We start from the raw sequence: 17,015 nt of genomic DNA on the forward strand, positions 1-17,015 counted from the left end.
GGAAAATCTAGAAAAGCTTCAGCAAGATCCCCATTGCTTTCAGTTAAGAACTGGGTGGGTAATTCTCTAGCCAGTTTATCACAAAGACATTTTTGGGGTGTAGTGGGTGACTGGTGACCAACAAATGGGTGACCAGTTTTGCTCACATACAATGAGCTTGCTTTCTATTGTTATTTGGGGGTGTCTTGTGCGTATCTTGTTAGAAAAAAATCTTCCCTTAATAATTTCAAAAGCTCGGCTCAGGGGGGCACTGCTTAAACATTTTTAAGGTTTAGCTGTGTTAAGAGTTTATGGTATATTGAATGCTAAATGGCCCTTATTCTCCGCCCATCTTTGTATCCGCCTCTTTGCAATGTGACTTGCCAGCTGCTCCTCCAATCCTTGTATATGGGCTGGTCTTTGGACTTCCTTGGCCAACTAAATGAGATGGAAGTGACAATGTGTCAGTGCCTGCATGCTTCTGCTCTGTCTTGGCCCCCTATGTGAAGGACCTTAGCTAGTCTGAGGCAGGTTGAGAGACCACAGAGAGAAAAGTTCCGTTGTCTCAAATGAAGCCACCCTAGACCAGCCTACAGATGACCCCAATGTATGTGAGAATGTCTAGCCAAGGTCAGCAGAGCTACCAGTCTGGTCACGAATGCATGAATGAGCCCAGGTGAGATTAGAAAAAATGGACCCACTGAACCACAGATTTGTGAGGGGTAGCAAATGCTGATTATTATAGCACTTTACATTTTTTTAAATTCAGTAATAGTCACGGGCGCCTGGGTGGCTCAGTCTGTTGAGCGGCCGACTTCGGCCCAGGTCATGATCTCATGGTCCGTGGGTTTGAGTCCTGTGTTGGGCTCTGTGCTGACAGCTCGGAGCCTGGAGCCTGCTTCGGATTCTGTGTCTCCTTCTCTCTCTGCCCCTCCCCCACTCATGCTCTGTCTCTGTCTCAGAAATAAACATAAAAATTTTTTTTAATTTCAGTAATAATCAAGTTATACAATGTTGTTTATGGAGGCAATTCTTTTTTTATCCACCTTAGCTGTTGCTGTAATCTATAAAAGTGTTCTTTGCTTAGTCCTGAGAGTAGGTAGCTGGCTAACCCCAAGGCAATTCTCCCACCCTAACTTTAAGCAGACCTCTTAGGGTAACATCAGTGTTGGTTCTGCTGAACTGTTCAATCTGAAGGGGCAGGGACCAGGTCTGTCTTTCCAACCACTGTTTATTTGGCATATTGCCAAGTATCTGGTGTACAGAATCAGTCACTATTTGCTGAATGAAAGAAGGGTGAAAGGCCTTCTTGAGTAAGAGCAGTACCTCTAGAGAAGCTTGATTGATACTCAAAGTGTCTCACTAGTTGGGAAAGATATTTTTTTCTGTATCTAATATCATTTAAAAATATACCTTTTTTATCCTCCTGGGAAGAAAGGTTTTTTTTCCCTCTTTTGTACAAGTGATAGTATTTCAGAGCAAAGTGAAAATGGACACACATTTATACATGCAATAATATGAAGGTAAATAGGACACAGGATGGCGTTTGTGAGGGATAGCATCTTTGAGACGTGAACTTTGAGTTTTCGTCTGAACGCTAAAGGTGGTTGTGTGTCTACTCATCTATATTTTCTTACCTGGAGGTCTTTGTGAGCAAGGCCACAGATCTGAAAATGTCAGTCTGAGTTTAGAACTTAAATCCTGTAACCATCCATGGCTCATAAAGCTTGGCGTGGGGGGGAGACATAATTTTTTTTTATTAAACCTTGACCGTGTCCCAAGGTTTATCAGACTAAGAACCAGCTATAATCTAAAGGGGATAGAGAAGAACATAAATACTCTTATTTTTTCTTCTTAGATGAGAATCACTCACTTAAAATTGGAAGAAATTTCCTTCACTGATATTTTAAAAGAATCCAAAGTTCCTAAATTCATTTCAAAGCCTATGTCTGGCAAATTGTGAGATTAATGTTTCTAAGGCATAAACAGAACCATTTGGCATATGTCCAGGGAAACTTTTTTAAAACATGCAATCAAAATTTAATAAATGGTGCCCTAGAGACAAGAATAAGATCATTTACATCTATTCTTTAGCAACCTGCTTATATATAGGAGGCAGATTACATAGTAGATCGTATACCTGCTCAGTGTCCCAGATAGTTTCTAGCGGGTTCTGATTTGCAAATAAGGAAGTTGCTAAGAGAGCCCAGGATAGCCCACGAGATGTAGCTGCCCAGAGAACTGGTCTAATGTCAGCCATTGTTATCCCTTTGCAAACATTCTCCAGTCACTCTGACAATCTGACTTCCATCACATTAATAACATCATATTCTTTATTCATATTACCCTTAAGAAAGAATTTACAAAAAAAAACTTAATTTTTTTAATTTTTAAAATTTTATTTTAAAAATACAATACACAGCAGAGAATTATGTCTTCCCCTACTGCTCTTTCACAAAGGAAACTATGGTAAATGTAACTGTGATATTTGGCTAGGATAGATCCTGAGAAAAGAGAGGCCCAGTTATAAGTGGAAAAGACAAACTCTGTCAAAGAAGGTTCACCTCTCTTTTAACATAAAAGAGCCTTTTAAATGATCTTAGGAATCAGATAAAACATGTGCAGAATTTCTGCCATGCAAACAGAGACTACTAAAATTTTCAGGCTGACCAATTTATACTGACCTGGGCCCCAAGTAAGTAGAATAAAAAGATGTCTTTATCAGAAAAGTATGTGTTTGCCTACTTTTACTAAACTACATATGTACATATTTACAAAATAATAATTTATTAAACATATTTTTCATTATTTTCAGTTATAGCATCATGGTTCAGGGCTCTTGGCCTGCTTTTGCCCTGTGCATGTGTATCTTTTTATTCTCCCGGATTTCCTTCATGGCAGGATCATTCAATGTCCAATCTTGGGCCCATGACATTTAATATTAGAGATGACTTTATTCTGATCCTGGATAAAATCTGGGTTTCTGAGGAAATTATAACTCTTGCATTTGGACCAGGTTTAGCAAGGTGCAAAGACACAACATTTGCATATGAATATGTAGCTAAGGCTTCCAACAGGAAAAACATGCCAAATTGGCTACTTGAAAAACTGATTCCAGAACCGATAGAACTGATTTAACTCCAGAAATCTTACTGGTAATCCTGCCTCCAAAGACATTATAATCATCCTTTTCATATCCATTTCCTGTAAGTGAATTCCCCATTACTGTTATTGCCTAAAAAAGCCGTTGAAGAGAATGAAGGCATTCTAACCGTTTTCGTGTTTTAAATTTCCAACAAAGTTGAATTTCTATAGAAGTCTGAATTTGGTAGAAATATTGATTTTTTCTGCCTTTGGCCCTACAAAAGTGTTTTAATTCCCCTAGTGATGGAAAAGAGCAAGTAAAATCTATTTGGGGAATAATGGACAAGTCTTTGGTTTTATTTATTTGCTGATTTCTGTTGAAATTACAGAGAAAATTTGAAGTTTATTTCCTTTAATACTGTCAAGGTTAGGAAGATTCATTTCAATCAATTAACTACTGCTCATATACGACAAAGCTACCCAGGGTCACTTTAAAGATTGTGAAGTTATTGTAAAGGAGTACATTTAATGGTGTAATTCTAGCCCTGTCATCTTTCCTATATTGACGTGATCTCATCCTTCATTCCATATGCTCAGTGTGAGTATGTCCTCTGGGCCTCTCCTGTGGGCTGGGGTTTAGAGCACGGGGTAAGGATCGCAGGAGAGATATCTGATTTAGGTTTTGATTTTACAAAGGACCTCACATCTAGATTCTTGACATTATTTTTAAAGAAAATTAAAACTAGGTTACCATATAATTGTATATTTGAAAAGTGTTCATTCTTAAAACATAAATATTTAAAATACAACATAGCTCTTGTAACTATATTTTGGTATTTCTTCATTTTTTTTTAAACATAGGTAGTTATCCAGGACTCTGAGAGGTTTTGATGTGTCCAAAATGATACAATAGCTGTGGTATATTTGAAATGAATATGAGTTCAGGGTCAGAAAACCTGAATTTAAGTTTTAACTGCCTCCTACTAGTTGTATGGAATTGGGCACATTATTTACCAAACTAAAGCGATTTTCAATGATTACACAGGGTTACGGTAAGGATTAAATAAAATTATAAATGACAATGTACTTTGTAAACTATAAAGTACTATAAAAATGGAAAGTACAGTGCGTTAACCACATTTCTGGAATTTATAGATTCTAAATTTCGTGTCAGAGTGTGGTTCCTTCCTGTTTTAAATTATGTGGAATCTTGACTAGTAAAAAGCCTAAGAATGGAGACTTTCACCCCTCTTGAGATGCTTTTATCAGTGGAAAATTGCTCAATATGAAGCAACCATTGCTGGATTTAGTCACTTAAAATATCCTAAATACTGCCTGCATTATTCAAAAGCTACAAGTCAACGATTAAACCACAACTGTCAGGAACAAAAGTCCAAATAAATAATTTTTAATTATGATACATTACTTATTACAGTAAAAATTGGCATTTTCCCCTTCAAAAGCAGAAGCACCAGTCTTAGAATGTATAGTATGAATGGTATTTTAAGTGAAATATAGCATAATATTATGTGCAAACATTATTTTAGTATAGAACATATTTTCTAAAAGTAACTTCACACACTGAAATCTGTTAGGATGGAAATAATGTCATGCTGAATAATAACATAAAACCCCCATGACTTTCAAAGTCCACTTCAAATGAAACGTGGTATACTGCTGAATAGGTATAAGAACTAAAAAAACTTAACTAGCCCCAAATGGAGGGACTTCTTACACAATATGATTTGTGTAAAGGTTCTTTTCACATAGTCTCAGTGATTCTGTGAGAAACTAAAGTGAATGTTTTATTTAAGAATTAATTTTTTCATTCGGCCATCACATTTTATTTAACACCTACTTTGTGCGAGGCTTTGTTGTAGGTGCTGGGGATATAGAGAAGACACAGCCCTGCCCTTGAGGAGCTCACAGTCTAGTGGGGGAAACAGATAAGTTGACACTGATTTTAAAATTATAAAAATTATTAGACAACTTTATAAACTTCTTTTGTAATCAAACAAACTTTGGGTGTTATGAATGGATGGTGAAAAGGGATGATGTCCAATGCAGTGACAAACCGTCTGCTTCAATATCATGTGACTTCTGCAAAGGCGGTGATGTGGTTCTGAAAAAGAAGGAATTACAAAATCAGAGTCCTGGGAAAGCTGGCTTTGTAAAAAATATAGTGCTCTTACAAACAATCATTAGCTTAATATAAAATTGCAGCCCGGATATGTTTTAAGTTGCAGAAACATACATTTAAGTTCTGTGTATTATTGTGTCCATGTAATTGCTAATTATATATTTTATTCAATATTCTTAATTAACCAAATAGATTAAGGTGTTATATTGAAAATTAACACTGAAATTTGGAGAGATAAAAATGGCAACCCCAGACACATTAATATTCTGCTCACTGTTAATGGAATTTTAATGTTGTATGTTGGAGGTTCAGATTAATTGCTCCCTGTGAGACAGATGGAATACAGCAAATTGGTGAAATGCTCAGACTGAAAGGCTTATGCTGGTTGACAAAGATCTCCTTAAATACTTCATTTTTTTTCTAGTTTTATTCTAGTGTTTTCTAGAAATAATTGGCATACATCACTGTATAAGTTTAAGGTGTATAGCATGATGGCTTGATTTACATGTTGTGAAATGATCACCACAATAGGCTTAGTTAACATCTACCTTCTCATATAGGTACAACTAAAAGAAAAAAAGAAAAATTTCCCTTGTGCCGAGACCTCTTAGGGTTTACTCTCTCAAGAACTTTCCTGTGTATCATACAGCCATGTTAGCCATAGTCAACATGTTGTGCATTTCATTCCCAGTACTTATTTACCTTACAGCTGGAAGTTTGTATCTTTTTACCACCTTCCTCCCATTCCCCGTCCCCCACACTCTTCACCTTGGATAGCCCAAATCTAATCTTTTTTTTTCCTGTGTGTGAGTGTAGTTTTTCTTTAATTTTTAAAATTTTTTTAGTTCTACATGTAAGTGAGATCATATGGTATTTGTCTTTCCTATCTGATTTATTTCAGTTAGCATTATGCCTTTAAGTTCCATCCATGTTATCACATGGTAGGGTTTCTTCATTTTTAAAGGTGAATAATACTCCGTTGTATGCATATACCACAAGTTGTTTACACATCCATCCATCAATGGGCACTTAGGGTTGTTTCCATGTCTTGGCTATTGTAAATAATGCTGCTATCGATGTGGGGTACAGATACCATTTTGAATTAGTGTTTTTGTTTCCTTTATACGTATTCTCAAAAGGGGAATTGGTAGATGATGTGATAGTACTGTTTTGAATTTTTTGAGGATTCTCCATCTTGTTTTCTTTCCATAATGGCTGCAACAATTTACAATCCCATCAACGGTGCACAAGATGTCCCTTTTCTCCACATGTATGCCAGCATCTCTTGTCTTTTTGATAACGGCCATTCTAACAGGCATGAGGTAGTATCTCATTGTTGTTTTAATTTGCATCTCCCTAATGACTAGTGATGTTGAGTATCTTTTCATATATATGTTGGCCTTTTGTATATCTTCTTTGGAGAAATGTCTATTCATGTCCTTTGCCCATTTTTAAGTTAGATTATTTGTTTTTTGCTTTTTAAGTTGTATCAGTTCTTTATATATTTTGAATATTAACCTCTTATCAGATATACGGCTTGAAATTTTTTCCCATTCCATAGGTTTTCTTTTCACTTTGTTGACAGTTCCTTTTGCTGTATGGAAGCTTTGTAGTTTGATGTAGTTGCACTTGCTTAATTTTGGTTTTGCTGCATATACTTAAGGTGTCATATACAAAAAATCATTACCAAGACTCCTCAAGGAACTTTATTCTTATGTTTTCTTCTAGGATATTCATGGCTTCAAGTCTTACATTCAAGTCTTTAATCCATTTTAAGTTACCTTTTGTAAGTGGTGTAAGTATAGGTCCAGTTTCATTCTTTAACATGTGAACATCCATCATCATTTATTTAAAAAACTATCTGGGGTGCCTGGGTGGCTCAGTCGGTTAAGTGTTCAGCTCTTGATTTTGGCTCAGGTCCTGATCCCATGGGTTGCGAGATAGAGTCCCATGGTGAACCCAGTGCTGTCAGGCTCTGTGCCAACAGCGTAGAGACTACTTAGGATTCTCTCGCTCCTCTCTGCCCCTCTCCTGCTCATGCTAGCACATGCGCATGCTCCCTTTCTCTCTCTCAAAATAAACTTAAAAAAAAAGACTATCTTTTCTCCATTGACTGTTCTTTTCTCCTTTGTCAAGTATTAGTTGACTGTATACACTTGGGTTTATTTCTCAGCTCTTGGTTCTGTTCTATCGGTCTATTTGTTTTTTTGCCAGTCTCATACTGTTTTGATGGCTATTTCTTTATAGTATAGCTTGAAATAAGGATGTGTGATGCCTCCTGCTTTCTCAGTATTTCTTTGGCTATTTGGGGTCTTTTGTACTTCCATATAAATTTTAGAAGTGTTTTTCTAGTTCTGTATAAAATGCCATTGAAATCTTGATAGGGGTTGCACTGAATCTATAGATAGCTTTTGTTAGTAGTATTCACATTTTAATATTAATTCTTCTAATCCATGAACATGAGATACTTTCCCATTTGTGTCTTTTTTGATTTATTTCATCATCTTGTAGCTTTCACAGTAGAGATCTTTCACCTCCTTAAATTTATTCCTAGGTATTTTATTATTATTTTTTGATGCTCTTATAAATGGGATTGATTTCTTTTTTAGAAAATTCATTGTTATTGTATAGAAATCTACTGATTTTTATATGTTGATTTTGCATTCTGCAACTTTACTAAATTCATTGTTTACATCTAACAGTTTTTGGTTGAGTCTTTAGGGTTTTCTCTGTATAAAATCATGTCATCTGTAAATAGAGTCAATTTTACTTCTTCCTTTCTAATTCTGATACTTTTTATATCTTTTTCTTGCTTAATTGCTCTAGCTAGAACTTCTAGGACTATGTTGAATGGGGATGGTGAGAGTGGGTATACTTGTCTCACTCCTGATGTTAGGGAAAAAGTGTTCAACATTTCTACACTGAGTGTGACGTTAGCTGTGGGCTTGCAATATATGGCCTTTATTATGTTGAGATAGGTTCCTTCTATACCTAATGTATTAAGAATTTTATCATGAATGGATGCTGAATTTTGTCAAATCTTCTTCTGTGTCTATTAAAATGATCATATGATTCTTTTCTTTCATTCTATTAATATGATGTATCATTCAAGTTACAGATTGATTCACATATGTTGAATCATCCTTGCATCCCAAGGATAAATCCCACTTGATCACTGTGAATGATCCTTTTAATGCACTGCTGAATTCGGTTTGCTAGTACAAGCATACCTTGAAGATATTGTAGGTTTCGTTCCAGACAACCACAACAAAGCAAATATCACAATAGAGTGAGTCAAATGATGTTTTTGGTTTCCCAGTACATATAAAAGTTATGTTTATACTTTACTGTAGACTATTAAGTGTGCAATAGCATAATGGCTAAAAAACAATGTACATACCTTAATTAAGAAATAATTTATTGCCAAAAATGCTAACCATCATCTGATCTTTCAGTGAGTCAACCACCAATTGCAGATCACCATAATAAATGTAATTATAATGAAAAAGTTTGAAATATTGTGAGAATTATGAAAATGTGAGACATATATATGCTGTTGGAAAAACAACACTGATAGACTTGCTCGATGCAGGGTTGCCAATAACCTTTAACTTGTAAAAATAAGCAAACAATCCCCTAAAAAACACAGTATCTTTAAATTGCAATTAAGAGAATCACAATAAAATGAAGTAGGCCTGTATTTTATTGACAATTTTAGCATGTATATACCTCAGGGATATTGGCCTTGAGTTGTCTTTTCCAGTAAATCCTTTTCCGGTTTTACTACCAGGATAATGTTCACCCCATAAAATGAGTTTGAATGTTTTTTCCTCTTCTTTGATCTTTTGATAGAATTTGAGGACTGCTGTTAATTCTTTAAGTGTTTGGTAAAATTCACCAGTGAAATGATTTGGTCCTGGGCTTTTCACCATTGGGAGATTTTTGATCAATCTCCTTACTAATAATTGGTCTGTTCAGATTTTCTATTTCTCTCTGATTCAGTCTTGGCATACAGTTGTTCACAGTAGCTCTTATGGTCTTTAAATTTCTGTGGTATCCATCGTAATGTCTTCTTTTCATTTACAATTTTGTTGATTTGGGTCCTTTCTCTTTTTTCTTGGTTAGTTTAGCTAAGGACGGTCACCTTTCTTTATCTTTTCAAAGAACCAACTCTTAATTTGGCTAATACTTTCTATTGTTTTTCTGTTCTTTATTTCATTTATTTCTACTTTCATCTTGATTATTTCCGATCTGTAACTTTGAGCTGTTTGTCCTTATTTTTCTAATTCCTTAAAGTGAGTTAGGTTGTTTATTTGGAATTTTTCTTAACTCTTAATGTAGGCATTTATTGCTGTGAACTTCCCTCTTAGAATTGATATGCTGCATCCCACATATTCTGGTATGTTGCAGTTCCATTTTCTTTCGTGTCAAGAAACTTTTTTACTTCTCCTTTAACTTCTTCTTTGATCCATTGGTTGTTCTGGAAAGTGTTGTTTAATTTCCATGTGTTCATGAATTCCAGTTTTCTTCTTGTTAGTGATTTCTGGTTACATGCCATTGTGGGTCAGAGAAGATACTTGGTATGATTTCAAGGTTCTTGAATTTTCTAAGACTTGTTTTGTGGCCAAAATATACAGTCTATTCTAGAAAATGTTCCACGTGCACTTGACAAGAATGTGTATTCTGCTATATTGTTGGATAGAATGCTACGTATATGTCTGTTAGGTCCATTTGGTCTGTAGTATTAAAATCTGCTGTTTCCTTATTTATCTTGCGTCTGGAAGACTTATCCATTGTTGAGAGTGGAATATTTAAATCCCCAAATATTATTGTATTGCTGTTTATATATACTTTTAGCTTTTTTAAATTTTGCCTTATATATTTGGGTACTGCAATGTTGGATATATAAATACTTAAAATGTTTATATATTATTGATGTATTGACCACTTTATATAATGACCTTTTTTTGTCTTTTTTAAGCATTTTTAGCTTAAAGTCTATTTTGTCTGATATAAACAGAACTACCTCTGCTCTTTTAAATTATCATTTGCTTGAAAAGTCTTTTCCCATCCTTTCACTCTCAGTCTGTTAGTGTCTTTTCTTTAAGTTTATTTATTTTGAGAAAGAGAGAGAGAGAGAAGCAGAGGGAGAGAGAGAGGGAGAGAGAGAATCCCAAGCAGGCTCTGTCCTGTCAGTGTGGAGCCTGATGTGGGGCTCAAACCCACGAACCATGAGATCATGACCTGAGACAAAATCAAGAGTTGGATGCTTAGCCAACTGAGCCACCCAGGTGCCCTGAGTGTCTTTGAGGCTAATGTGAGCCCTTGTAAGCAGCCTATGTTTAGATATTAAAAAAAAAAAAAATCCACTCAGCCCTCCTATGTCTTTTAATTGTAGAACTGAATCCATTTATACTTAAAGCAATTGTTTATAGGTAAAAACTTACCATTGCCATTTTGTTAATTGTTTTAAATAGATCCACTGTTCCTTGCTTTTACCTTGCTACCATTTTTGTGTTTTGACCTCTTTTGGTATCAGTATGCTTTAACTTATTTATTGCATTCCTTTGTGTAATTTCTACAGAACTTTCTCTTACAGTTACCTTGAGGCATGCATAAAATATCTTAAACTTATAACTTCTTTAAACTGGTAACAAGTTAACTTGAATAGAATTTATAACCTTTATACCTTTATTTCTCCTCTCCTTGACATTTTAGGTTATTGCTATTACAAGTTATATGTTTTATATTTTGTAATAAAAGATTATAGTTATGCTTATTTATACTCTGTTCATTTTTTAACTTTTAAACTAGAGTTTTGAATACACCACTATTACCATATTGCAGAATCTATGACTAGATTTAATTATAATATGTAGTACACTAACATTCTTAGGAGGATTATTCTCAATTCTTTGGCAGTTTGTAGATTTCCATTTCTTTAGAGTTATTTATTCAAACTTTATGAGTTTCCTTGGTGGTATCATATATATACCTGATTTTTTGTGATCCTTGATTCCTGATGTTGGTATCTGCACATTTGAGTAACTGGGCTCCTCTTCCAGAATTTACAGGTTTGTTTTGGCAGAGACAGTTCTTCACCAGTCAGCTCAGTTTGGATTTCTGGTTCTGTCTGATGGTAGGTCTTTGGGCAGGTGGAGCTTGTTATTATGGTCTATCTGGGGGCAAGGCAATTGAGGACATGGATGGAGTGGTTATGCCACTGGTGAGAACAGCTGGATAGGATTTCTGGCTTGGGTCCCTACCCAAGTGAGGCTGTGGGTAGGCTCTGCTGGTCAGGCTTTCTAGATGGTTGGGACTGGGTACCATATTCAGTAGCTGATGGGGCTAAGAAGTAGCTTCCCACAGCCTACACAACTAATTGCTTGGGAACCTGAATCAGGCCAGAGTGTGCACTGAATTCTCTGGTCAGCTGAGACCACTAGTTTTGTTCTGCAGATGGGGCAAGCCACAGGCTGTGCACTCTGTGCACAAGGCTACTGAATAGGCTATGCAGCTTCCCATGTGCTGTGGTTAGGTCTCCTGGTTGGACAGACTAAAGGCTATATTCAGTGATGAGTGGGGTATGAATGAGATTCTCTGCCTGGGCACAGCAGGAGAAACAGCTCAAGCTGACCTGTACCCCCAAGTTCTCTGACCTAACACGCCAGTGGCTTTGCTCTGCAAACTATTGGCTCTCCCCACATGCTTCTTGGCCATAATGCTACTGGGCTGTACAGCTTCCAGGAGTTGTCTCTAGTCGTTCTGGGTAGACAGAACCAAAACACACCCTTCACAGCAGGTGAGGTTATTTTGCGGCTTCCTTGCCTACATAGGAGGGGGAGGGACCATTGTAGGCTGCTCTTAATTTCTTAAACATGCTCTCTGGTTGTGAGGGACCAGGAGCAAGCTACCCTCAGTCTCGGCTGTGAATTAATCCCCCTGCCTATGCAGAGCACAGGAATCCTCCATGCTCAGTGCTGGCTTTGTGTCTGCTCTGCCTGCCCACCTCTCGGAGCAAGCACAGCTGGGCTGCACTGCTTCCAGGAGTTGTTGCCACCTTTCTGGACCAAGGGGGCTGGAAGAACTCTCTGTAATAGGTGATGCTATCACTTCGTTTCTCACCTGGCTGTGGAGAAACCAGGCTCCAGGGCTGGCAAAACTCCTCAACTGAGGATCTGTATCAGGCAGATCTGCACTGCCAAGTTCCCTAGTCAGAATGCGTCCTCACTTTGGTTCTGTAGGTTAGTAAAACTGCTGTTTGGGATTACTACCTGGGCATTGCAGGTATGAATTTGGTGTGCTAAGATCCGTGAGCTGGTTGCTACCGGTTGTTGCAAGCCCCCTGCCCCATCTCTAACACATGAAGACCCCCAGGGGTTGAATCTGATTCCCCTGCAGTTTCCATGGTGTGAGATCAGAGTAGGGACCCCTGCAAAGCAGCCCACAATGCTGGGGGCAGCTGGTTGTCCCTTTTGGGTTCTCTGCTCCCTGGGAGAACTGAAGGCTCAGGGGAGACCTCTCCAGGTGGCGCTGTGCTGGCCCGTAAAAGGAGCAGCGGGGCCAACATGCAGCTGCTTTTCTTACACTTGTAATGCAATCTATCTTGGTCTCTGTGGCAAAGCAGGGGTACTTCAGCCTCACCCCCATGTTCTGGGATTCTCTCAGTGGTGTCTTGTTCTTAAACGGTTGTCGGTTCTTCTCGGGGGGAGCAAGATCAGAAACAACCTGTGTTGTCATTCCGGTGATGTCACTCCAAATGCTTCAGTTTTGATACATGAGTCCAGACTATAGACTGCAACCTCGGTTGTTCACTTCAATCATAAAATTCCTTACAGGGCCTAGACTTCTTCCTCTTCCCCTTCCTTCTCCTCCTCCTCTTCTCCTGCCTCCTTCTCCTCCTCCTTTAAAGCAACAGAGCTATGTACAAAAAAGGCCTATGGAATGGCTAATATTTAAATGGATTCAAACATGTAGCAGGCCAAATCATGGCTGCTGTAATATGACAGTGGACAATTGATATGACATAATTATGCTACCTATAGGGTTATGTCAAGATGTAACATCCCTGACAGTCCTAACCAATAACTGCAACATTTACAAAAGAATTTTATCATATTACCTGCTTTAAGTGTTTTTCATAGCAGTTTCTGTATTGACTCTTTATATGTGAAAGACATCATAAATAGAATTTCACGTAATGAATGCATGTCATGAGATTGCTTCCATGTATATGTAGTTCTTTTCAGGTTAGTGTCTAAACTAGTTAAAACACTTAGAAAATGTGTGTGAAGAAATTAAAATTTATTGTCACCAAATGTAGGCATATTAAACCAGAACTAGAAGGTTATCACTGACTAGTGCTTACAGCATTATGTTCTAGGTTTGACCCACTTAAGCCTAGAGAAAAATAGTATCAGTAGGAATCAGTCGTGAGCAGAACATGCTGCCTTTTCGCTAACAAGAACACCATAGAAACTGTAATTTCTCATAAAAAAATGCATTATGAAAATGTTGGGGAACTCAGCAGCTCCTCTCTGAGTTTTCTTGATTTTTTTCCTTACAAAAGTACAAGCATGACTTTAGGACAAAAAAGATTGTCACAGTTTACATAATGTACTCTGATTGAATAAAAGCCATCAGAACTGTGGCAATAGTACATCGTAATTGTATTTCCAGTGGCCCCATGGGGACTTGAATCTTGTGAACTGATAAAAAACAATCTGATACACATGTTTTAGTATAAAACTGGCAGGATTGTCATACCTCTGGACAGGACCTAGCACATAGTAATTGCTGGAAAGATGTTAAGATATAAATTGAAGATTAACCACTCAATGGCAATGGTGGTAGGGAAGGAGTGAAAAAGTGACAGAAGTAAAGGACAGGAGATAAAAGAGAGAGAATGGATGGTGTTCCGAAGGCCACTGGCCTAAGTGTCATTGTTCCCTTGACCTAGATAATCAAGTGTCTGCATGGCTCATTAAATTTGCTGAAGATGATCCTAAGTGAAGGAGACACCCATCACCTTGGAAGGTAGAACTGAAATATTAAAAGACCTTAATAAAACAAAGAAAGTATTGGAAATAAATCACTGATAATCAATGCAAGGCAGGACAGAGGCAGAGGAAAAACCAAGTGACAAATACAAGCTGAAGAGAGTGACAAAGAGTGTGCAATGACTATCGGGCAACCTGTAAATTACCATCTAAACCCAGACATATTGAGGGAAAAGAGTTGCTAATAATACACAAGGAGCAGCAGGCTGAAACCGGGACTGCCCCAAACAGGGGCGTGAGAACATGTTAGAAATAAGGCATCGGATGTGTAACTCTAAGTGTGCTATGGAGAACTAGGAAATATTGGGTTCAGGGTGGGAGTTTAAAAATCATGTTTTGGTGGCCATGAGATTCTCTTTCATCGCTTGTCAAGTACAAACAATATTACCCTTTTCATTACGCTAAGTCATTACCAAGTTAAATTACAGTTTCCAGACGGACTACATTTTTAGATCCCAAGTCTCCTGCTTTTTTCCAATTAGCACCCTTTTAGCTTTACATCACACTTAAGTTTTAACTTTTGAGATGACTTTTTTTTTCTATTTGACTGGAATTAGAAGGATTCTGCTTGGGGCTTATCATCTGAAGGTTGTCATTAGCACACAGATTAAACAGATGAAAATAAAACATTAAAGTGACTGTGCATAGGGAGGAGAAAATTAAGGGGAAATTTAATAACAGGTTCTAAGTACATGAAAGGAGTATACAGAGAGCATGGGGCCATCTGTTCATTAATTTCACTGTCTAAGAGCAAATGAACCCACACCATAGAATGAAGGAGATGGATTACTTATTTCAGTGAGATTTAAAAACTAAGATTAATTCTCTTCTAGCATAGGGGTGATTTCCCCTGAAGGAATCCAGAGAAAGAATAAGGGTAATTATTTAAGGTCCTTACCATCCATAAGACACTATGATTCTGTTATAAAAATTACATCCACAATGTATGTAAATGGGTAATTTGAAATATGCAAATGGAATAATTCCTATGCAGGAAGTTATGGCAGTGCTCACTTTCCCTCAGCATCTTTCTTAGTAACATAAAAAGCCAGAATTGCATCTGTTATTATCAGGTTACCTGTCTTGAGAAATGGACTTCTTATGAGGCAAACTAGGTAACAATGGGTTTTCTCCTTTTAATCTGTTTGAATTCTTAATCTGCAATACTAAAATACTAGTAAGAGATAATACTGCAAACATGTAGTACACAAACCAGAAACTCATGCATAGAAGTTGCATTCACAGTCACGCGAAGAAAGTGGTCATGTAACTGATCAGTGCAATTACTGCCTTTCACAACTACACATGCAGAGTAGAGATGGCAGAATTGGAGCCCAGAGAGTTGAAGATTAAAATGTGCTATATCCATTAGAAAGTGATCACTCAAGTCCACAGCAAATCAACATGCCAAATACTGAATCCAGTCCTTGAGTGCAGAGGTCCCATGGAAAAACAAGCACTTATTCCTGAGAACAGTAGTTTTGGATTCTTCAATTTGGTAAATTCTAAAGTCTATAGAGTATGTCAACTTTTGAAGCTCTAAGTTCTACAGAAGAATTTCTATTTTTTCTATTTATTGTATCCTTCCTTTTGTAGAATTATACTGATTTTTTTTAAACACCATTTAAAACAAATGATCATTTGCTTATGACAATGTGGCAATGACTTGTCACCTGACAAGATGTGCCACTCACCATTTCGCTTTGAAAAACTAGGGGGAAATGCCAAAAGAGCACTTCAGATAAGAAAACAACCCCCAAAACCCCATTATTATTAAGGGCTATTTGGTTGAGGAATGTCAAATTCCCATGAAGTGAAAAATCAATTAAAAAATAAAATACATTTGAGGGGTAAAATAATAATAATAACAACAATCAAGTACCTAGAATTTTGGATGTACTAGAACCTGCACAGAAGGACATTTTTCTGTATTTGCCTTAGCTTTGCAACCCAACTCCAACACCAGTGCGCTGTAGCGCACATACGTTTATTGCCTTAATTGAAGATGTTCACAGTGGCTTATTCCCAGCATCCAGCTGAAGAGCCTTGCAAGACAGTCTTTAAAGGACCTTCCCTGTGAATTTTCTTCTTGACCATTCTCAATAGGTTGAATTTGGGACACCTACAAAATGTGTTTCTTTCATTATTTAAATGTTTATCTAATATTGACTTATTTACTTGGACAAAGTACTAGTTTCCTTAAAGTTCTGTGTTATATTATTGAACCAAATGCTGAGGTTCAATACTGTTCAGTTTTTCTTTTTTTCAAGGTGATTATAAACAGCTTTTGTGTTTTAATAGGAGGTTGTCAGCAGTCAGCTTAGGTTTTTAACCTAAACGTAAATTGAGGTTGCAACTTGAGATCTGTGCATACAGTGTCTTTAATTCAATGATTCCTGTCTTCAGGTCTACTGGTAAGGAAGCTGTGAGGTACAGTGGATGCTGCAGTCAAGTAGTATGAATGTCAAGTGTTGAATGTGGGCTCCATAACATTGGAGGTTCTCACAAGCAATTTAACCTTTCAGAGACCCAGCTTTCTCATCTGTGAAAGGGAAATAATAATGCCTATTTGAGTGGATTCTTGTTAAGATTAAATGAGATTATATGCACAAAGGTCCTTGTCTCTACTCAAACATATATAATTGTCTATAAAAGCTAGGGCAACAAAAGAAAAAGAAAAAAGAGAAAGAAAAAATACAAAGGAAAAAATATACATGATAATTGGTTGGAATTTCACAGTGCTGTAGTCTACA

The 17,015-nt window shown here is 37.0% G+C and overlaps 2 protein-coding genes across 11 annotated transcripts in view; one reads left to right on the top strand and one right to left on the bottom strand.

Moving 5' to 3' along the window:
• The window catches only part of SNX7 (sorting nexin 7), a 311,909-nt gene that overhangs the window by 278,195 nt on the left and 16,699 nt on the right, over positions 1-17,015 (top strand). Inside the window, exon 16 of one of the 9 annotated variants that reach the window (XM_045036251.1) lies at positions 14,163-14,239. The exons of the other annotated variants lie outside the window; for them this stretch is intronic. The gene's annotated coding sequence lies outside the window, so the exon portion shown is untranslated. The remainder of the gene's footprint in view (positions 1-14,162; positions 14,240-17,015) is intronic. 9 annotated transcript variants of the gene reach the window in all.
• Positions 4,456-17,015, bottom strand: part of PLPPR5 (phospholipid phosphatase related 5) — a 219,001-nt gene continuing 206,441 nt past the window's right edge. For both annotated transcript variants that reach the window (XM_045036261.1, XM_023258933.2), the window contains one exon: positions 4,456-5,185. In XM_045036261.1, coding sequence (XP_044892196.1) covers positions 5,153-5,185 — 33 coding nt within the window. In that variant the 3' untranslated portion in view covers positions 4,456-5,152. The remainder of the gene's footprint in view (positions 5,186-17,015) is intronic.

This window comes from Felis catus, chromosome C1 (genome assembly GCF_018350175.1).
Source record: "Felis catus isolate Fca126 chromosome C1, F.catus_Fca126_mat1.0, whole genome shotgun sequence".
Lineage (NCBI taxonomy): Eukaryota > Metazoa > Chordata > Mammalia > Carnivora > Felidae > Felis > Felis catus.